The sequence below is a fragment of the Schistocerca nitens genome, chromosome 7 (assembly GCF_023898315.1).
Source record: "Schistocerca nitens isolate TAMUIC-IGC-003100 chromosome 7, iqSchNite1.1, whole genome shotgun sequence".
In the NCBI taxonomy this organism is placed as follows: Eukaryota; Metazoa; Arthropoda; class Insecta; order Orthoptera; family Acrididae; genus Schistocerca; species Schistocerca nitens.
The window spans coordinates 252,086,587-252,110,714 of record NC_064620.1 but is presented as its reverse complement, the minus strand read 5'-3'; the positions used below and the strand labels follow the sequence as shown (position 1 = coordinate 252,110,714).

Sequence of the window (24,128 nt, the reverse complement as noted above, 5' to 3'; positions counted from 1 at the left end):
AGTATAGTGCAAAATGATTCTACTGTCACTAACTTATATTTCATATAATGACCAAAAAGGTAAGATAAAAGAAATTACGGCTCGCATGAAGGCATATAGACAGTCATTTTTCCCTCGTTTTATCTTCGAGTGGAACAGAAAAGGAAATGACTGCTAGTTGTACAGGGAAACCAACACCATGCATAATATGGTGGGTTATGGAGTGTGACGTGCATGTAGATGAAACATTATCTTCTACTGGATCTGTGAATTCACCACTCTCTTCTCTACAGGATTTTACCACCTAACTACTCTAACATTACTAAGTCACTGACGTTTCTAACCACAAGTGAAATAAAATTCAAAAACACAAAATTCTGCACATATGGCTAAGAAGTACTGTTTACAATATCAGAATCATTAAATTATAAATTCATACACATCACATTGGGCATTAACAGATATTGGCATTAAAAAAATGATAACATACGGCAACTCGAAAGAATATCGCATTAGACAATAACAGATACTGTCATTAAAAACATGATAAAATATGGCAAATCAAAAGAATAAAGAGTAGAAATAATGACAATAAGAATATGATTGCTTCTGAAATGTACACATAATATATTGATTCTCACTTATATGGCACAAATAATAATATTCCTTCAAGCAACTCATTACAGTGTATGACTATTTGTCTGAAAAACAAATTATATGAGAGAAGGTGATGAGTTGCAGACAGGCACAATAAAAAGATTCCAAAAATATTAAGCTTTCAAACAAAGTCCTTCTAACAAAATACAACACACACACACATTCACAAAAGCACAGTGCGTTACACCGGAGATCTTTGCAAAAGTGATCAGCAACCCTTCAGGCACCTCTGACACACATGCAGCCTACATGGTCCCTGTACACTTACCCTGTCGCAATCAGGGGTAGAACAGGCTCTCACTTCCAAGGGACCTATTTGCCCCTGCCACACACATGACCAGAAAATAGTGCACCTGCTGCTACAAAGGTTGGCACCAGAGCTGCACATGTCAGTTCTTCTGGCTTTGAGAGCCACTCCCAGCCCCAGGCACCTGCTACACACCCTGTCATCTTAGGACACAATCAAACTCCATTGTGGGGACTTGTGGGGACTGACGGTGCTGTATTCAGCATTCATCACTGTTTCACCTGGGGCACTCAGACTGTATCTAGGAGAGACGATCTTGTTCCTACGCTGGCGTTATTCAGGACAGCTTCACTGGACCTTGAACACTTTCCACACAAATTTATTTGTCTATGAATATCCTAATTGCGTTACTTTGTCAAACTCCAGAATCGTCGTACTGACAAGTGTTCATACCTGTGAAACACTGTAATTGTGATTTTGTTATTACTGTTGAAGCAGGTGGTTTTTTTTTCTCTGGTCAATAAACTTTTGTTAACTGTTGTCACTGTTTCACCTCTATCTGTGTGAGCACCACATCACAATGTGAGTGTGTGTGTTTTATTTTCAGCAGGAGGCCTTTCTCCAAAAGATTAATATTTTAGCAGTCATTTTCATTCTGCTTGTCTGTGACTCAACACCCCCTTTATGTGGCGAGTAGCAAACTACTGTTGTTACTACATCCTGGACTTTTCACTGTTTAATTATAAGAATTTGGAATTTATTTGAAAAAGATTTTGGCTACAAACTGTACTTACCATTGCTAATCATGCCAGCAGCTCCAAATGGTGGTGCTGGAAACAGCGGTGCTGAATAGGGGCCAGATGTAGCAACACGTTGGAAAGCCTGTCCAAAGTTAGGGCGGTAGGCAGTGGCAGGTGTCGTCGTTGGCGTGATAGGGGTTGCACCATTCACAACTCCAACAGTACTTGCTACCTTTGCAGTGGAGTCTGTTACTGGGGACGGAACTGAGCTCTTCAGGCCAGAACTTACAGTAACTGGGCCAAATGTCGGGGGCATGTTGGGGCTTCCATCTGGCAAGTCACTTGAACCTCGAGCATGGGCGGGACGAACATCACTGCCTGATGTGGTGGCTGGGAAGTCCAATGCAAGTGGCCTGCCCTCTGCCTGCAACAATATCTAAGATCATAATGGTCTGTCAATAATAGTGTAACTTTAGCTACCTCCTTAAAAATGACTGAGACTCTCCTCTTAACAGAAGTCACAGATATATATATGAGTGAATTTTCAAAGAAAAAATCATTACTGCTAACTTCCTTAGTGTTAGGCAATAAACATAAAATATTTATTAAATCACTAAAGCATTAGTATTGGTGTATTACCCTATTTATACAGTGGTCTGACCACAAGTTTATCTAAGTATAACCTACTACCAGTTTAAAAAATTAGTGCAAAATGATAAAGCCCTCATCAATCTGAAAGTCAGTTTGAATGCCACAACGGTCAGTAAAGAATGATTCTGCTCATGATGATTTATTATTGCCTTGTCCTACCCAGTGTTTCAGTTCACCTGGCCATTTAAATTGAAAAATATTTCACGTGGTACTGAATCACACTGACATTTGCCATTTTCAGATTTGTTGAGTAAGGCAAAGATTAAGTCATGTTAAGTATCATAAATAAATGCAACAATCAAACAATGATTGCACCTCAAACCACTAGATTCACAGTCTGAGTTTCACACAGAGTGTCACTTAACTATTCTATTTCCATGCCAGAGAACTTTCAAGCACAGGAATTACAAAGTTCAGAAGGCCTCAGTTTTCGCGTGTGTGTGTGTGTGTGTGTGTGTGTGTGTGTGTGTGTGTGTGTGTGTGTGTCAGGAGGGGGGGGGAGTAGGAAAAAAAGAGACAAATAAATGTTTTCACTTAAACTAAAGTGTCTGCATCAAACAATATGCAAAATATAGTGAACAATTTCGGAAATGCTGGTGGTTCTTCATCTTTACTCACAAGGGAAACTCCCATTGCACTCCCCTCAGATTTAGTGGTAAGTTGGCCCATTGGATAGCCCAACAAAAACTGAACACATTAAGTTTACAATAAAAAATAAAATAAAATAAAATAAAAAAGCAAAAGAAACATTATGAATCCTCAATTTAGAAGGCTACAAAGGCAGTAAAAACAAAAAAAACTAAAATAGGACACAAACAGAAGAAAGAAAAAGGCAACATGGGGAAAAGACGGAAGATTAATGGGGAAAAAAAAACATGAAAAGTACGGGAACTAGAGTTTCTGTGCTATTCCAGTTGTTCAGTACTAAGGTAAAAAATACATGAATAAATAAACAAGCAAATAAAATCTCAGGCCTGAAGCACTTACAGGTTGTGGTGTAAGAGGTAATGGCTGACTGACAGGGTCCAGACCAAGTCGCATTCGTTTTGCATTGTGGCTCTCATTCTCGCAGGCCTGCGCCAAAATTTGCTCAGCTTGAACTGAAGTCAGATGTGCAGGGGTGGGTCGTGTCTGTAAGAAACATTAAATCTAAGTCACACGTACACTACATTAGTATTACGATCAGTATTCTTAAGCAATTTTAGATACACATACCACATATATTTCAGGAATTACATTTTAATGACTAGTTTCTAATTTCAATCACATTAACTGTACGTACAATGTGAAATAGAATTCCAAACAGTCTTATAGAAAATGAATTTCATAAGCTTTATAAATGATCCAGAGGTTATTAAACATGCAAAGAGACTGAGTCCCCTTGTGAAATATATTTTTTAGTAAGAATGTATAACTGTTAACAATTAATTTTATCAGATAATGGGGACTCATGGAAAGTGATCCTCACAGTCCTTACAGCTTCCCATGCTCCATTTCCATCCCGAGAGCGCTTATTGCGGCGGCACGACTTAAGGTAAGTCCTGATCCTCTTGCGTGCTCTCTCGGCAAATTCGGGAAATTGCCTTGTGCAGGAGTCAATTATCGCCTGTATCTTCTCCTTGGGCTGCTTCGAAATTGGTACAATACGATCCAGGTTCTCATCCACAAAGAGGCGTACAAACATCTGAAATGTAAATGAATATTTTTTCTTCTTATTAATATCTGAATATGTCAAACGCCATGTCATTGAATCAAAAACAAGAAATCAAATCTGTCTCAGAACTGCAATGAAAATCTTGTTCTATTTAATAGAATTTGTAATGAAGGGGAATAATTACATTAAAAGCTTTGAGCCTCTCAGGGTCGTATTGCTGGGGATCAATCTTGTCCTCAGTATCATCATCATCATCATCTTCGTCTTCCTTGTTGCCACTTGATGATGTCTCATCATGCACAGAACCTGTTTCCTGAGTAAGGCTGCGATCACTTAACAGCAGAGGGCTCTACAAAGAAGAAGAATATTTCGTTTTGTGAGTTCCCACAATATGGTACTAAAATAATCATAATATTGTTATCAGAATAGTAAAGCTGCCTGCTCTCCAAATCAGAAGACAGCCAACAAACATGAAAGTAAAGTCATTATTTTATTCATTTAAGTGAAGTAGACCGTATTTGAAACAGATTTTTAAAGGATGATAGTAAAAACATGAGAAGTAGAATGCTAGCTCATTTCAACAATTCCAGGTAAAAGAACTGGTCCTTATTCTTTTACCACTGGCTATGTGAATCTTGCATAAAAATGTCTTAATCAGTATTGAATTTAATTCATTCAAAACAAGGCTCAGTAATCAAATAAACTTGTAAATGAACCACATTTTTTTCCAAAGGCAAAGGACTTAAAAAACTGGCAATAAAAGCTCATTTTGAATGGAAGAGAAATGAGTATAACAATAAACACAAAAAGTACTTTGAGGAAAAGTTCAATACATTAAGAATTATATTTAAAATGTGCTTACAGACTGTTCACGCTGGGCAGACTTCTTAAGGCCGAGGGCATTGTGGTATCCGCTCCACAAGACCTCATCAGCAACTCCATCTCTCTCTTCATGTAGACGTAGGTCACCATTACGACCTGCAAAATGATGCTCTCAGTTACTATGCATATACATACACATGAGAAAATGGTGGAATCAGAAAATTTATTTCCCCCATTTTTAGTATACAAACATATGAATAAAACTGCCATCATCCTCTTATATCATCATAGGAACCGTAATGCAGAACACAGGGGGACAGGCACTTTCTTGATAGTTGTGTGTATTCTCCACATGCCCGTCATACAAGAAATGTCTTCCACAAATAAATAATATAACCGTTCGTGTCATGAAAACACTAAAACCAATATCACTGCAGTAACCAGTACATTGCACACATAATGGAGAGGGATCCATGAAACAGTAACTATATTCAGCTTCATTTCAAGAAAGGATTTATTTACATTTGTGACTATGTTATTATTACACAAATATTTTATGGCCATTCACTTGCTTTCACCACCAACACCGCTACAATTACATCACCTTTATCACCAACAAACATACCAAATGTTTACAGTCAGAAAGTAAAACACGGTTAACTCAGTGACCAGTATTTGAAGGACACCGGGAGTATCTTCTACTAAAGCCAAGAAGGCTTCTCTTTGGATCTGGCACAAACTGAATATGTCTGCCTGCAACTGGTTGTTTCTCCATTCTCTCAACAGAGGCTTCCACAAAACTATTCTCTTGGGTCCAGTTTGTTACATTGCTTGATGTATTTTGAAGGAACCTGTCTGAGTGTGAAGCCTCACTCATTGTAAAATCGCCACAGCTTCCGGAGGCTGTCACTTCACGTGAGGCTCCCTGCCCACAAACTTTTGGGGTGTTAGCTATCAGAATGTTGTTGTTCAGATCCTGCTCCTTAGTACTACAACTTGTCTGAGGTGGGAAGGAGATTGTGACAGCAACACTATTGGTACCATTTGCACATCGATGCGTCACACTGACACTTCCTGTGCCGAGAGCATGTTCATCCATTTTCTGAGCACCGGCATTCTCCCTGTTCGTGTTGGATGGATAATTAACCTGAGATTGGGGATGATTTAGTACGGTTTGGCCATTAAGCCACTCTCTGCCAGAATTGTTATCGTCTACCTCAGTAGTTGACGATATGCCAGCATCGCTGCATACTGTTTGCCACTTGCAGCCAGTGCTAGAGTTTACACATTGTTCACTGCACTGGTGATTTTGCTCACGAGTATGCTGGGCTTCCCTGTTTCCCGCATCTAAAAAGGATGGTAGCTGATTTGTGACACGAGGAAGACTAAAGTCGAGAGGCTGTGTACCATCGCCAGGATTATTTGTCTGCTGTTGGGGAGATTTGGAGGTCACTTCAGAAGAAACAGGTGTCACTGTAACTCCACCTGCTGCCAAACGCCTTGCCCATTCTGGGGTGGTGTCAACAAGGGTGCCATTCGATTCAGTGTCTGGGATTGGACCTCGACGACCTCCTTGATCACTTTCAGTGTGGGAATATGGAGTGCCAAAGTTGTTCATCCCGGAATTGGTGAATTGTTCATTCCAGGACGAAATGTAAGTAAACGGCTTGACGTCAACTTGAGAATGGCTACTCGAGCCATTCAATAAGCTGTATGACCTTTCATCACTTGCCAAAGGTGTGTCGTATGGAGTGTAGCAGTTGGTGGAGGCGTACTGCATCCAGCTCAATGGAGACATGAGGTATGATGGCAGGTACGGATAACCCTCTGCCAATGCATACGGCTGGATCATTCCCGTCTGTTTTCTATATGGTGCAATAGCAGTTTCCACACTGCTTTGATTTCCATTGGAGGCATTAGTGTTAGTCACGGAATGCTGTGAAAGTGCTGTTCTGTCGCCAGTGTCCATCCAGTCACGGAGATGATCCTTGTTGTCAAGTGGAGGCCTCGCAATAGATCTAGCAGCTGCAGCAGTCATCTGAATAGCAGGCGCTAGACTATTTGCAAGTCCCGCCAAGAATTCAGCATTTCTGGCGTCTACATACGCACTGCTGCTTGCTCTACTCGCCGGTCTGTAGCCACGAACAGCTTCCGATGGAGTCATATGATATGAAACACCATTGCTAGAAGATGCGTGCGGATTTCTAGAAGCGTACAAATGACTCTGTTCTTGTTTGACAGCTACTGGCTGCTGGAAAACATCACCAAACAGATGTGTTTTTTGCTGTTTCGCCTCATGTCTGTTACAAATGTCAACATTTGAGTTGCTGGTCATTTTGGAGTGGTGCGTCAATGGAAGATGTCCCTGGTAGTTCCCGTCTTGTGCAAATTGCCAGGTTGGTACAGAATAGCTGCTCGGCGTTCCTGTGGCCGCGTTTGTCGCCTGAGTCTGTGCTCCGACAGTACTACCAAAGGCTGCTTGTTGAATTGCCGGGTAGTGCCCAACACTATGAGAGGTTCCTGAACCATCTGAATGCTGTCCATTGCCCCAATCAAAGTACGAAAAATTTGCAGATGTTACTGCCTTTGCTTGCTGCTGTTGTAATTGTTGTTGTTGCTGCTGCTGCTGCTGCTGCTGTTGTTGTTGTTGCTGCCGCTGCTGCTGCTGCTGCTGCTGTTGTTGCTGTTGTTGTTGTTGTAGAAGCTGCTGCTGCTGTTGATGATAATGAAGATGTTGTTGCTGCTGCTGTTGTAGTTGTTGTAGATATTGCTGCTGCTGTTGTTGTTGTTGCTGTTGTTGTAGATATTGTTGCTGCTGCTCCTGTAGTTGTTGTAGATGTTGTTGTTGTTGTTGTTGTTGTTGTTGCTGCTGCTGTTGCTGCTGTATCCGCTGTTGCTGCTGCTCCCGTAGCTGCTGCTGCTGGATAGCCACGAGAGATGGCCCCGTCGAGATACGCGTCGCCCGGCCCCTGCGGCGGATAACCGGAGGTTCTGGTACAGCTGAGTCCGATGCGGAGGGATTCTCAGCGGCCGGGCGGCTATCGTTGGTTTCGTCGCTTTGATTGTGAACGATCGGTGCCTCAGTGTCACAGCCGCTCTGTGTGGCGTCAGTATTGGCGTATCCCTCGAAAACTATGCGGCACTCGTCGTCGCCTTCCGGAAGCGGTCCTCTGCGGCGTCTGCAGGGCAGCCGCTGTGTTTCCTCTACAGTCACCGTGGCGTCGTCATTTTGCGGCGGATCCGGCACCTTCTCGTCGAAGAGCTCTATCTTGCAGTAATCGACGCGTATATTCTTCCACTGCTCCGTATCGAACGCGCTGAGAGCATCAATGTGGCGCTTCGCGGTGTTCACGTGCACATTGTACTTGGCCGCGACCTGCTTGTACGAGAGGCCGTGGTTAACGAAATCGGCGCACATGCGCCATCGGGTGAGGAACGGTATCCTCCTCGGACGGCGTCTCCCGTCCGGAGGTCTTTGCGTCGCCATCGCAACGGCGCCTGCGGCGGCTACACGCGGCACTTGTTCGCCCATCCAGAGCGCGCACTAGACTGAGCGCGCAGCTTCTGCTATCCTCCTACAACCCAGCGGTCTCCCCGCTAGGGCTGCCAACCGACGCCGGCAGAATGTCCCCAGAGGGACGCGCCCGCCGCGCAGCTGCGGCGTCGCAGGCCGACCTGTTGCTCTCCGCGTTCATTCTAGACAGCAGGCTTGTGTTGGTATCTTCGAGATGCCTGTTCACCGCACTAAAACTGTGTTTTGCTTCCAATACAATTAACAGCCCGTGCTTCTTCCAATACAATTAACAGCCCGTGCTTGCACTGTGAGATGCTTATGTTTTTGAGGATTGTTCTCTTATTAACTTGCGGCTTTCCTTGGCAGCCTTCTTTATGTTACTAAATGGCAGACTCGAAATACGGTCAGCCGTTTCCAGTTGCAGGGGCCAACAAAAATTTGATTTTCACTATTTCACTTAATTACTGAGCGAACTTAAAAATTTAAAGTGCGGTCGGAATCTACTCACTGATAGGTACAATCTTACGTTAAGGTCGCATATTAAACTTAGAAACTGTGTGTACAGTGACAAAAAAAATAGAAAGAGAGAGAGAGACATATATCAGGGATAGGATAAGGGTACTAAAGGGCACACTTTAAGAGAAATGAGCACTTCTTCACCTTCGATATTATGAAACACATCTCTTCTACTGCAGGCTCTTTGCTTTTCATATTTTGGGAGGAGGTAGTCGGACCAAAGAAAGAAAAAAATTATTAATAAACGTGGCCTCTAAAACGCGTACCTTACGAGCTACAAGAGCTTGTTCAGCAGTTTCACAGCCCATGTTTAATAGACATTTATTACTTATTTCTGTATAAGTGACCTGTCCCTAAAATTTGTCGATGTTTTTCTGGGACACACTGTATATTACCAGGCGGCATAACACACGAAGCGCAATTTATCCTTAACTCTGTTCATCCAGTATTTGTGAATGAGAGCACTTAGTGACTTGCTATAAACTAAACACACAATTTCAAACCTCAACAAAACTTCTTCTCGCTGACACCCCGTACAAAACGATGAAAGGTAAAAAACTTTGTCGCTTATTACGTTTTGGCTGGTATGTAGTAAAACTGGCGCATCAGGACTGACGTTTTAATTTATTAGTTCTTTACTAGCAAAACTATTCGCAATACATTTTGCAGATAGTGTCCACGTATATCACTGAATGTGCTTGCAAAATTATATCATTGTACGACGCACAGTTCAAGAAATGTGACGTCATAAATACTGAGCTTTCGTTTAAAACAGAGCTCAAATTACGTACACTATACTCATCCAGTGTTTGATAATGATAGCATTTAGTGACTTCCAACAACCCTAGTAACATAATTTCTAACCATTTCTAAACTCTTTCTCGCTTGCATGCTTAAATCAAATATTTAACCCATTAACTCATTTGCTAAGTTATCAGAAGTTTGAACCTGCTTTATATTATCAGAAGTTTGAACCTGCTTTACACATGTCACTTCGATTCTTCAAAGAAATGGAGGTTTAGTAGTATTCTTTAAACGAAATGACACAATGTCTTAATGAGCAACGAAAGTTATTATTTGCTACTTCCATTAGTCTAGATAGGTATTTCAAAGATGCATCTTTGCATCTACGAGGAGAGCTCATAAAACTGAGTTATCAACTCCAGAAATAAAGATACGTAATTAATTTTTTGTTTCTCTGCAATCCTGATACACATTTAAACTCCCTCGCCACAGTACCGTAGAATGACTCTAAAGCAGTCATAACAAGACCTAATGATGCACTACCATATCAACTATGTTAGTTGGAACGTTTTAATCATACATATCAAATTACCACTGAAAAGTATTACTCTAAAAGCTTGCTTAATGTACAGCACTTTCTGCAGATCATTGGGGCCAATATCAGTCATCACAGAATTTGGTGGCTACACAGCCAACAAATGTGTGTCTATTTTATTACATAAAACACAATCTATGTTCTGTGTACTATTTTATTACATACGACACCTCTGTGTTCTGTTTAGTCACTACTTAAACCTAAAATATAATCGAGTTACTGAAGATCGAACAACACTTCCGTAAAAAATGGTCCTGCAAAATGGCCCAAGGCCAAAATTTTCAAATAGTGCATAAATAAATTCATCAGTTGAAGGCAACATGGAGTATTTAAATTCATGGCCACTGCGGATCCGATTTCCCTCAAAACCATTAAAAAGCAGTAGGTGAAATCACACGTCCATATCTGTCGCAACAAACCAAATTTGTATTTTTATTATTATTATTCAGTGTACTCACGAAGTTTTAAATGAATGAAATGAAACGGGTACACATTTGAAATATCTTAAGTAATAATACAGCAATCACGGACAATTATGGCCAGACAGATGAAAAATTCACTACTTCTTTATTTAAAGAAGCAAATACGGCATTGGTAACAAACTACTGTCAACGCTTATAAAATTAATCAGCAAGAGAGCTGGATCAGTGTTGAATGCACTGGGCTCGTTTTCGGAAATTCAGATTCCCAGTCGACTAGACAAAATGCATTTTGTGTAATTTCCCTAAATCAGTTCGATCCGGTGTTAAGACGGCTTTGGTTGATACCGGCGCATGGCAAAAATAGAATATAATCTTAGTAGTGACTAATAATCACAAAAGACCTTAAATAATGTAAATTCTTCGTAACCACACTACTTTTCTGTAGACTTAAAGCAAGTAGTCTACTTACGTAACATCGACATTTTTTGTAATAAATAGGACGGTTTTTCTTTGCCAACGGATGGCAAGCCTAAACAGGACAGCAACAAAATCACTAAATCTCTTCGGGGGAAAACTGAGATGTTACCGTTAGTCAGATGGTGAGCGATTTCGTATCCCACCCATGTTCAACTGCTGTCTTTGAATACTACAATGTCGAAGATACCTCCAACCTGTCACTCTGCTTTTAAATATTTATCTGACGACTGATAAACAAACGGGGATTAAATACGGGACTTCAGCTAATGAAAACACCGGTTTACGTAAAATGAGACACCAAGAGACTAATGCAGTTCGCAGGTTTTCTGCGCACGGGAAATCACACTTGGACGGGACAAATCCGAAAATGTGTGCAATACTGCAATTACTTCCTCCCATATATTAAGTCGCCGTTTGGAGCCTTACTGACGCTGATACATTGAAAATCACTACTGAATCGAAACTGCGACTTACAGGGCCAAAATAAAATCGCCTGATCATAACACTTGGGAATATGTGTGAGTGATATAAACTAATTGCAGTTGCTACGTACACAATTCATTGGGAAATTTAAGTTGAAAATAATACGTAGATGCGTGTTCTTCTGTTTAATATTCCTCCGGTATGGTTTCTGGGGCTCACTGTGTTGGATTTTGCCGTCCAACCGTTACTTGTGCGCGAAAACAGGGCGCTACATATCAGCGATGTCGCTTCACGCCCGCGTGGAAATACTGCGCCCCGGAAACATAAGAAAAAGGCGTGTAGCAGAAAATCAGTAGCTGGCTCCGTGCCGTCGCTATAGCAACCGATCGATCGGTACCAGCGCTACCTGACAAGTGGGGCTTCAGCGGAGGAGGCGCACCTGTTCCCCGCCCGTGTGGCTACAGCACACATCAACTGTTCATTCCCAGTACAGGCTGCGCGAGAAGTCTCTGTGCGATTGGCGCACTTACCTATATACATCATTAAGGGGCTGATGAATAGCTGACATTACCTCCTAGCACGACGGTGCTCAGAGTTATCACAAACTGGGGTGTGTTCGATGATCATAGATACTTACGAAATGTCGATGCCGGGAGGTTAAAAATCGATGTTTCAATATCGACAATGAAATCTTGGAAACATCTTCACACCCATGTTAACAAAACATCTGCCTTTTTTTTTTCAATTAAATCCATCCTTGCTCGGGGAGACGACGGGCTTACAGCACGATGTAATGGGTGTAAGAGTAGATATTTCTATTGGTGACAAAGGACTGTGTACTGAACAACATTACTTCAGTATTTACCTCATCAGCAGACTAATAATTATAGCCATTACAAGTCGTATGTTTTTAGGTTGGTTAGTACTTCCAAGCACATTTGGCAACAGCGTGCCATTAATGCTTATTTTCCTCTGGGCAGCAAGTCGGGTGTTGAACTGTGGACGCAAAACGGTTAGTCTATGATAGACGCAGTCCATTTAGTGGTGCAGTACGACCCTGCAGAAAACATCACGTCGTACTATTTGTGACGTGTTTGTGGAAAGACTGTTCTACACATTAAAAAAACAGTCAACACATTGACGTGTGTTAACGTTAAGGTACCATAAATAAAAATGTCTGCACTGATACTGGTTATACCGTGTATAACCAGCAATAAATAAACCAACAGCTGTATTTCCATCTCTGATAAATCAGAAATGAAAATATTGCTGTAGCTTTATTTATACTTGGTTACAAAAATATCAACCCGTCATTTTTTCCCTTCATTTAAACGAATCTTTTTCTTCTGAACGTGTCTCATGTGACCAGTGCAATACATTCGCGACTTGCCAAATGTGGCCATGAGGTCAGAAGAGTGAAATATTTTTTAACGAGCTATGGCGAGAACATTGCCCACATTTACAGATTTATTCATTCAGTTCATGATTTTGTGGTGTCGAGTAGTGTTTATCCGCATTGATTGGAATTGTTTTAAATGTTTGTAATGATAGTCCGCATCAAGTAAGTCGACTATTACCAGATACCTATAAGTCGACAATGAAACCAAAATCAGCACCTATGATCTTTGACGGAGTGGTCGTAAAGAAAAAAGCTGAACAGAAAAAATTATAAAGGGAATAAATAGGAAAAAATTAAATAAACAAAGCCAGTAAAATAAAATGAGTACTTGGTAAGGCTACTTCAGGAGGCATCAAATATGGACAGTGATACACAAACCAATTAAAAGAATTATCACTGTAACTACAGAATATATGAGGAACTTAAGCAATATCTATAAGATAAACAGAAACGAATAAATGCAGGAAAACGGAGGAGTGTGAACGAAAACACAGTAATTTCCATCTCTGAGAGTGTGGTGGTACTGCATTTCAAAATATAAAAAGTTGAACAATATACAAATATAAAAGAAGCAAACAGGAAAATCATTAACATTATACTCAAACTGCTCCTATGTAACAGTTTGCATTAAATAAATGAACCACATAAATTTATTTACTGTCCAACTTTTTAATTTTCACTGCATTATGACCACACTGTCAAAGACGTTATTTGCTGTATGTTTCAGCTTCAATCAAGATGTGTAACGTCTTTTCCACGACATTACACATCTTTTCAAATGTCGTTTACAAACATTGTAACTTTTTTGGCGATAATAGTCAGTAAAGTCTGAAGATGGCATTGTAAGCCGAAAATCGGTTAACATAAGTAATACTGTAGAACAAAAGCAGACTAGCGCTTTTCATTTATTATAAGGTTAGTCTACCAAGAATCGACGGAAGATTTAGTAAATTTACTTAGTAAATTTCAAGAACCACATTTAAGCGGTGAATCTAGGAATATAATACCAACAGTAGAGGCTGCGAACACAGGATTAGACTGACTACAGCCCGCACAAAGGCGTTAAGCAATCACTCTTCAACGAGCTGTATACACGAAATGGGGTGGGAAAAGTCTTAACACGTGGTACAATGGGAAGTTCCCTCTACCGAGCACTTAACAGTATGTATGTAATTGTAGATATACAGGATGTCCCAAAAAACAGCTACAGACTGTAGAGACAGCTTCCTTACACCAAAACAGGACAAAAATCCCTAGTAAACATGGGCTCTGACATGTATACCCTAATAGCTATGAGCACTTGTTCATCTTCAATACAATGAAACACATCTCTTCTACTGCAAGGACTTTGCTTCCCATATATTGGGAGGAGGTAATATGGCCCAAATCCAGAAAATATGTCCAGTTAAAATCGAGTCTAAAATGCATACTTTAACAGCTACAGGCGACTGTTCATCTTCGCTAGTGCGAAACACATTTCTTCTACTGAACAAGCGCTAATAGCTCTTAAGATACAAATTTTAGAGCCCACGTTGACTAAATGTTTTTTCTTGTCTTCGTCCATTCTACCTCCTCCCAAAATATGGAAAGCAAAGAGCCTGAAGTAGAAGAGAACTGTTTCACAGTATCAAAGACGAAGAAGTGTTCAATGCTCTTGTGGTAGGCCTATGCATTTCAGAGTCCTTGGTTCACTAAGACACCATTTTATTGTTTTGGTGTAAAGAACCTGTCCCTAAAGCTTGTCAGGTTTTTTTTTCCCAGATGTAGACTTAATGTGAATGATGAAATAGTGCAACGATGTTTAGGAACACTGGTGTATCCTAGCTGCTACAGTGCGTGACAGTCTCTCATTCCACGCAATGATTTCTTTCAATAAATTATGTTTACATAACTCCAGAAGAAATGAGAATGGCGGTGGTAAGACGGTGGGGCTACATTGAAAGAAGCACCAGTCTTCCTGGACTGCCGTAGCCATAACAGACCGCATACACTTCCGCTACCTCAGAATAGCTTTGTACGATGTGTGCACGCCATGTAACTAAACATTGCTCCGTTTGTGACGTCTGTCGTTCGTGGCAGGCAAGAGAAACGTAGCGATGTTCGACTTCCAATGTTGTTGACGAATCCAGTAGAAAAGATCCTAACATATGAGTCTGTTTCTCAGCAATAGCAGGAAATTCCATCACTGTCCATATAGAGTACAGAATTCTGTTCCTAACGTGTGGATGTTTGCTAGCCACAGTGAGAGAAATGAGTCTACGGCGAGACATGGGCAAGGCAGAAACATTCTACATTATCAGTTATGTTTGATTCAGTCAATAGATCGAAGACATTTCAAAGGAGTTTCATGTATACTTTCATAGCTAACGTTACAAGGAATCACCTACTTTGAGCAATAATGACGCGTTGTGGCGTGTCTGCTTTTCTGTCCTAGGTTGCGAGGACGTATTCTTTGTCTTAAACAGTGATTAATCAAAAAGAAACCCAATTGGCGAAAAAGAACAGGCCTATGTTCGAACATCAGGTTCAAAATGGCTCTGAGCACTATGGGACTTAACATCTGAGGTCATCAGTCCCCTAGAACTTAGAACTACTTAAACCTAACTAACCTAAGGACATCACACACATCGATGCCCCAGGCTGGATTCGAACCTGCTACCGTAGCGGTCACGCGGTTCCAGACTGAAGCGCCTATAACCGCACGGCCACACCGGCCGGCAACATCAGGAATTACCTCGAAGAAAACGCTCTATTGCCACACAGCACGGATTCGGAAAATATCGTTGGTTCTGAAACACAACCAGCTCTTTATTCACACAAAGTAATGAGTGCCAGTGACAGGGAATCTCCAACTGATTTCTTACTTCCAGCTTTTCAGAAGACTTTCTCCAGCGTTCCTTACAAGCGGATTCTAATTAAAATGCGTCACTATTATCGTCTCAGTTGTGTGACTTGATTCGTGATCTCCTTCCAGAAAGGTCATAGTGATATCTGGGGTTCCTCAGAGCAGTATTCATCAGTTCAATGAAATGGATAGTGTCTTTTGAAATGAGGTCATAAGATCTACATCTACAAACATGCTCCTCAAGCCGCCGTAGGCGGAGGGTACGACGTACCACTAGACCTAATAGTCATTTCCTTTCCCCCTCCACTCGCAAAGAGAGCGAGGGGAAAACGACTGTCTATAAGCTTCTGTAAGAGCCCTAATTTCTCTTGTTTGTTAACGGCAGTAGGATAGCTCTGCAGTCTGGCTCAAATGCCGGTTCTCTAGATTTTCTCAACAGTGCCCATTTGAGTTACCGAAGCATCTCCGTAAACCTCGCGTGCTGATCGAAACTGCTGGTAACAAATCTGGCATCACGCTTTTGAATTGCTTCGTTGTTTTCCTTTAAGCCGACAAAGTGGGAATCCCAAACAATCGAACAGTACTGAAGAATGGCTCGCACTAGCGTTCTACACGCCGTCTCTCTTACGCATGAGCTACATTTTCCCAAAACTCTTCAAATAAAACGAAGTCGACTGTTTGCCTTCCCTTATTCGCTTGACCTAGCACCATTTGACTTTTATCTATTCACCGAGGTCAACTCTGGATTAAGAGGAACAAGATTTCAGCCTGTTGAAGCAGTGAAAGAAAAAGCGGCACGCGTCATCAAAGATCTCGCAGGGGAAGACTTCGATCACTGTCTCCTTCAATGGAAAATTCGTACGGAGCGTTGCAGGGATACGGGAGGGGAGTATACGGAGGTTGACAATAACTAAATACGTATGTTTTTGAAATAAAATGCTTCACAGCAATAGTCCCGTTCTATTGTAGCATCAACTCATATGCTCGGTGTTAGCAGTCTCCACTTGCTAGGACAATTTTAACGTTGCTGTAGTAACTGTCGCCCACCGTTGTTAGGGTCTGAGAACGGCCAGTGCACTGAGAAATGGCTGTTCCCCAGTGGCGTCCGCTCCTTTGACGACGAGGGTAAGAGTATGGGAGTAGTAGCATGAGCTAACAATAAACCCTCTCTTCTGCATCTCGCTCCGACCACGACACGCCGCTATCAACACCACTGCTTCGAGCCGCCTCGCTTAGAAGAAACGCCTGGTCGGACGCGGCTGAGGGCACTAAATCATGTGAGCATCAAGTCACGCGCTTTGAAACCCCGTTTACTGCGCAGTTTCTTACCAATCGTAAAAACGCCCTGGCGCCAGCAGACAGCTCGCCATCCTTTCAGCCAGGGCAATGAATGGATAACCTCTAGGGCCTCCTAGCGTCAACCCAATCGTTCTGGGACAGATGTTATCATGATTTCGCAATTTTATTTTATTTCAAGTTTTGTGAGCGGATTCCCTTCGAGACGCCACAGTCGTCGGTAAACGTGACGAGTGGCGTGAGAAGTGGTGTAGCAGATACACTGTAGCGGCGTGGTATGCGCGTATGACTCATATGGCTCTGAGCACTAAGGGACTTAACAGCTGAGGTCATCAGTTCCCTAGAACTTAGAACTAACCTAAGGACATCACACACAACCATCCTGCGACCGTAGCGATCGCGCGGTTCTAGACTGAAGCGCCTAGAACCGCTCGGCCACATCGGCTGACGGTATGACGTCAGCAAAAGTGGTTCGGCCTTACTAAAGCGATACAACGTCTTCTTCGGACGATGAAGATGTTCAGCTTCCATTAACATGACTTATGTCAATCAACAAAAGTCTAACAACGTTACTACCATGTTAATGTAAGCAAACGTGGTACTTATAAAGTGTTTAGAGTCGAATACACCGCCAGAGGTGTGGCCGAGCGGTTCTAGGCGCATGTGTGTCGTGTTTGGCCGGCCGAAGTGGCCGAGCGGTTCTAGGCGCTAGTCTGGAACCGCACGACCGCTAGGGTCCCAGGTTCGAATCCTGCCTAGGGCATGGATGTGTGTGTTGTCCTTAGGTTAGTTAGGTTTAAGTAATCCTAAATTCTAGGGGACTGATGACCTCAGATGTTAAGTCCCATATTGCTCAGAGCCATTTGAACCATTTTATCGTGTTTGTCAAGTTTTCATTTATTAACTTACATATTTCATTCCTGCCCTTTTTGTGTAGAGATAGGGTTTTAAGAGATAGAAGTTTGTTCAGCTCTAGGCGGTCTTGTGCTTTAGTGGCTGAGTTCATTTGGGATGATTTGTGGGTCTTGATTATTTTCTTCTTTCCGCATCTTTTCGGTATCTGAGGAAGTAACTAAGAGGCGTTGACAGCGTCCTCCGCCGCCTTGCACAAGAAGTTTTACTGCAAACAGTTACAAGCGTCATTCACTTTCAATATCCCTGTTGATTATGAATTTACGAGCGCTGGTGCATACCACAAAATGCTTGTCCATTTGCAGACTATCACGGGTAATAAACCTTATTTCGTAAACTGCTTCAGTGACTTAAACGGCATTTACAAATTGTGAGCATGCAGACTAAATTCACAATGAACGAAATAAACAGCGAAATCGGTGGCTGACTGGCGGTCATGTTCAACTGTAATGTGTCCATCAGAAGTTTCTGCGAACTATAAAACAGCTTCATGAAAAAAGGAATAAATGGTAGCATAAAATGTTGCTGGGAGACAACGTGAGGTACCATTCGTCTTACTGGAAAAGCATTTGTTTCTTCTCGCACACTTGTATCTTCCATCTCAGTTTGTGACCGGTGCGTTTAGCTGCTTGTGAGAGACCTCACAGTCAGCAGATTAATATTTTTTCTTCAAAAAATGCAGGTATTTCTAATTGTATGAAGGGCAAAAAAATTATGAGGGCGCTAGCGGTGAGGTTGATGCTGGTGACAATTTAAATGGTGAATATGAGGATGATGATGACGAGGAGCAGCAGGAGGAGAAGAACAAGGAAGAGCAACAGAAGTCTTTTACTCTTCGTAGAGTTAGGGGGATTGCTATAGATGGCATAACTCTGACTCAAGAACCAAAACAAAGCTTTAACTTGTTACTGTCTGCGCTCCATTTGGGCACCAGTGCTCAGAGGTGCCTGATTGGTTGAACTGCAGCTCCATGCCACTCATCAGTCCTAATGGTGGATTCGTGCAGGTCTCCATACCAGTGGTTTGCCAACTACCGTTCTCACTTCAGCATAACTGATGTGTCCCGCATCACCAACGACCTCCGTTATAAAACATACACTATCCGATCAACAGTATCTGGACAACTATTAGTGGCCATTAAAATGCGTTGCGCCTTTCAGACGACTTGTATTCCGCTGTGGACACTCAGTGAGGTACCTGTTAAGTCTGTGGTGGAATGGTAGCCCATTCTTCCTCGAAAGTCGAAACCAGAGAAGGTTGTGAAGCTGGATGTTGAGGTCTGGAGCGAAGTAAACGTTCACAAGAATCCAAGGCTCACTTTATCGAAACTGATGTCATCATTCTGCGAAGTAAATACTGCAACTGATGACAAGCATCAATGCAATAGAATTAACCAGCACATTCAGAACAATAAACATTTAAAGAACACTGAAATTCGCAAGTCAAAACCTAATAAAAGTACTCCGATACACGGCGTGGCTTCAGAATCTGAAACGCATTGGTCATTGGTTGAGTTTACTGTGGATATTGCCATGGCGCTAGTCCGATCATAAATTCCAATCCACAAGGTAAATAATGCTGCATTCAAATCATTTCTTGAGAAATAAACACAAAGGTCAATGCCGGATGACAGCACTCTGACAAAAACTTACATACAGCCTGTTTACGAGAATATTTAGAGAAAACGTAACAGGCGGTCGGTAAATACGAAATGGATTTCGTTTTAAACTACCGATGAGCTGCAAACATATACTTAATGTGTTGGTTTTTCCATTCTCTGGAGAATGGGTAAAACCTATGCTTTTTGAAATGTACCAACTCGATAAGACAAATTCCTGCTCGATAAAGCAATCATTCAGCGACTCATGTACGAAACTTTGGCCACGGGCATAAGGTACGAACAAGTCAGGCTTCAAGCACCATATCCTCTTAGCATATACCCCAACCTCAACCATGTGACACGTATTGCACATGGTTTACACCGTGTTGGCGAAAGTATCAGAAAGAATTACTGCACGGTTAATGACTCTATTGCTGCTCTGAAGAAGAATCCGGTAAAGGCTCCCAGTCGTCAAGTTTCGTTATCAAGAAATGACAGAGCTCCACCTTCTACATTTTCCTGTCATCACAAAAAATGTTCAAATGTATGTGAAATCTTGGGACTGCTAAGGTCATCAGTCCTTAAGCTTACACACGAGTTAAATTAAATTATCCTAAGGACAAACACACACACCCATGCCCACGGAAGGACTCGAACCTCCGCCAGGACAAGCCGCACAGTCCATGACTGCAGCGCCTCAGACCGCTCGCCTAATCCCGCGCGGCCGCGTCATCACAAGGCGGCCCACTTGAATAAGATGCGTAGACCTCTGGTGCTAAAACTTAGGTGAATTCAAACACTTCATATGTGCCCTGGACTCATTTACACCCACCAGCTCATCACATCATACACATCCACTCCCAGTTGCCCTTTCTCACTCACTCATTCAGCCCAACCCATTCTCATTATCTCCTTGTGTCGCTCTCCGTCATTGTCTCCTGCGTCACAGCCACTGTACACTTTGTTCTGTCTTACTACTATAGCTCCTCTAACTGTCACTGTCTCCCTTTTTGCTCTCTTTGACTGTTAATATCTAATTCATTCATTCCTATTGCTGCTGTCTCTTCTCAATGTCACCAACTCTCTTTTCCTCGTTGTCATTGCCATATACTCTCTTAACACTGGCTCTCACCCACTTCCACTTTCTCTGTATTTCTCTCCCCCTGGCACTGTCTTCTTCACTCTTTTCCCAGCACTGTTCTGTCAATGTCAGCTGTGTTCCACTGCACTTGTGTCCCTCTTTTTCCCTCAATCTGCCACTGTCTCCTTCGTTCTCTCTATAACACAACCACTGTCTACTATCTTCCAGTATTTCCTACTGTACCATCTCTTTACCACTGTCACTGTCTCCTCTCTGAGCATAAAAAAGAGAAAATATGTTCGCAGACCAAAATTTTTGGGAAAATTTTTTTAAGTTGCTGAGGAAGGTAGAACTAGGCAGGTGGTACCCCACTTTTCAGTCGGAGTCTTTTAAATTAACAGGGACGAATTGGCATTTTTTGTGCTCCTGTAGGAGCTTTTCTCCGCTGGTCCCCTTCGTTTCCTTTTAAAGATATGAAAAAAATTTTCAATTGTACAAGATCGTGATCTTAGATATACAATGTAAAAACCAGTCATCTCCTGCGCATGCACGTCTCGGAATCCGCGGGTGGGTTTTGGTACCAAAAAACAAGTTATTGGAGGGTCCCACATAACGGGCACAGACTTTTGAGAACGGGGAGCTGGCTCTTCTAGATAAATACCTAGTGGACATATCGTTAAAATTTGAGCAATTTGCTACGGTTATTTGTTATTTAGACTTCCCCTGATACAGGATTTTACGTGAAAAGTAGCGTAATTTTGAACCTCTGTATCTTGGAAACGGATAAATACATCAAAAATATTTTGAAGGCTTTCGAGATCGGGCCTTTAGGAATATATCGCACAAATTTCGGCCATTTGGTGTGTATAGCCGTCTTGGAAACCCGGGCTGGGTTTCAGTCTGCTGGTGACAGCGAAAATATGACAAAAATATCCTTATTCTTGAGTTTTCCGAGGAACCACCAACGAACCAATGGTGCCACCCTAAGTCCCGTCAACCCCAACGTATAACACATCAAATGCAAAAAGAACCAACCGATTTGCTCCATTTGCCTATGCAGGAGGAATTGTGTAACATTCATACTTTGACCTTGTACCATAGGGTAGTGACACTAAGACAATCCTTCTGTTGGGTATGCAAATGGTCCCTAGCCCAACGACTATCCAAAACACTTGACCCTAATCTTGTATCATCAAAGGACCCGAGGTATGAGCATCGGAAAGGCTCATTATTATGCGCGGTGTTTTGGAACATATGCCGCCGCATGCATACCAACAACAGAACTCTGTAATTGGGACAAAAAATTTAATGCAGCTGGTTTAAACCCAAATAAATTTGACCAGCAACTTTTTGCATGTACACTACTGGCCATTAAAATTGCTACACCAAGAAGAAATGCAGATGATAAACGGGTATTCATTGGACAAATATATTATACTAGAACTAACATGTGATTAGTAATTAAAACTTCCGGGCTAAGAGGCCGTGGTCCAATAGTAGAAATACTTCTCCCTGACGTTTCGTTGCCAGCTGCGGGCAACATCATCTGAGGTGAGTCTACGACTGGCTGCTAGCTATGACATGTGATTACATTTTCACGCAATTTGGGTGCATAGATCCTGAGAAATTAGTACCCAGAACAACCACCTCTGGCCGTAATAACGGCCCTGATACGCCTGGGCATTGAGTCAAACAGAGCTTGGATGGTAGGTACAGGTACAGCTGCCCATGCAGCTTCAACGCGATATCACAGTTCATCAAGAGTAGTGACTGGCGTATTGTGACGATCCAGTTACTCGGCCACCATTGACCAGACTTTTTCAGTTGGTGAGAGATCTGGAGAATGTGCTGGCCCGTACAGGACCTGCAATATGCGGTCGTGCATTATCCTGCTGAAATGTAAGGTTTCGAAGGGATCGAATGAAGGGTAGAGCCACGGGTCGTAACACATCCGAAATGTAACGTCGTCAATGCGAACAAGAGGTGACCGAGACGTGTAACCAGTGGCACCGCATACTATCACGCCGGGTGATACGCCAGTATGGCGATGACGAATACACGCTTCCAATGTGCGTTCACCGCGATGTCGCCAAACACGAATGCGACTATCATGATGCTGTAAACAGAACGTGGATTCATCCGAAAAAATGACGTTTTGTCATTCGTGCACCCAGGTTTGTCGTTGAGTACACCATCGCAGGCGCTCCTATCTGTGATATAGCGTCAAGAGTAACCGCAGCCATGGTCTCCGAGCTGATAGTCCATGCTGCTGCAAACGTCGTCGAACTGTTCGTGCAAATGGTTGTTGTCTTGCAAACGTCCCCATCTGTTGACTCAGGGATCGAGACGTGGCTGCACGATCCGTTACAGCCATGCGGGTAAGATGCCTGTCATCTCGACTGCTAGTGATACGAGGCCGGTGGGATCGAGCACGGCGTTCCGTATTACCCTCCTGAACCCATCCATTCCATAATCTGTTAACGGTCATTGGATTTCGACCAACGCGTGCAGCAATGTCTCGATACGATAAACCGCAATCGCGATAGGCTACAAACGGACCTTTATCAAAGTCGGAAACGTGATGGTACGCATTTCTCCTCCTTACAAGGCATCACAACAACGTTTCACCAGGCTACGCCGGTCAACTGCTGTTTGTGTATGAGAAATCGGTTGGAAACTTTCCTCATGTCAGCACGTTGTAGGTGTCGCCACCGACGCCAACCTTGTGAGAATGTTCTGAAAAGCTAATCATTCCCATATCACAGCATCTTCTTCCTGTCGGTTAAATTTCGCGTCTGTAGCACGTCATCTTCGTGGTGTAGCAATTTTAATGGCCAGTTGTGTATATTTCACCAGCAACTTTTTGCATGTGTTTCGGAATTCCCTCCCCCCTTTCCTGACCATAATTTGCACCTTAAAATCATTTCACTAATGATGACCGTGACTGCGGCAATCACAGCTGCATGTGCTACCAAGGCCGCCTCTGCGCCGGCGCGCCTACGGCAGAGTCCATCCAGCCAGTGCAGCCGCAGCCCAGCGCCCGTCGTTCCAGTTGGGAGCAAAAGCTGTGTTCGGCGCGAGGCGACGCGACCCGGCCGTTGGTTGCCTCCATCGATCTGTCTGTCGTGTGGGAAGGGCGGTCGGATTTCTCGGAAACACGCGGCCGGGCGCGTTGTGCGGCGCTGGGGGAGGCGGCGGGCGGTGGTAGGCGGCACTATTCATATCCGGCGGCCGGGGCTCGGCACGGCAGAGCTGCCGCAAGTCGATAAACACAGCTCGACGCGCGGACCCACCTGCCGCGCGCTCTTCCAGTCGGCCGCTTCCGTCGGCGCACTTCGGTAATCGAATTGCTAGTCGCAAATCGGGTAATGAGATGCCGGGTGAGTCGCCAAATCTGTTTTTCGCGGCAGATCTAGTTTCGCTAGTTTCCCAGGACTCGAATCCGGTTCTCTGAGTTACTCGGCCTTCCCGCCTCTCGCCGCACCCTCCACCGCCACATACGCACTTGCTTCTTGTCCAGCTGATTTTTCCGCAAAAAATAGAATTATACGGTA

At 42.9% G+C, this 24,128-nt stretch overlaps 1 protein-coding gene across 3 annotated transcripts in view; it reads right to left on the bottom strand.

The window, feature by feature from the left end:
- Positions 1–24,128, bottom strand: part of LOC126195028 (nucleolar protein 4-like) — a 470,193-nt gene that overhangs the window by 10,771 nt on the left and 435,294 nt on the right. The window contains exons 3-7 of one of the 3 annotated variants that reach the window (XM_049933468.1): positions 4,791–4,906; positions 4,113–4,277; positions 3,743–3,958; positions 3,262–3,405; positions 1,678–2,059 (exon numbers count right to left, since the gene is read on the bottom strand). In XM_049933468.1, the coding sequence (XP_049789425.1) occupies positions 1,678–2,059; positions 3,262–3,405; positions 3,743–3,958; positions 4,113–4,277; positions 4,791–4,906 (1,023 nt within the window). The remainder of the gene's footprint in view (positions 1–1,677; positions 2,060–3,261; positions 3,406–3,742; positions 3,959–4,112; positions 4,278–4,790; positions 4,907–24,128) is intronic. The other 2 variants (XM_049933470.1, XM_049933469.1) reach the window with 2 other exon arrangements.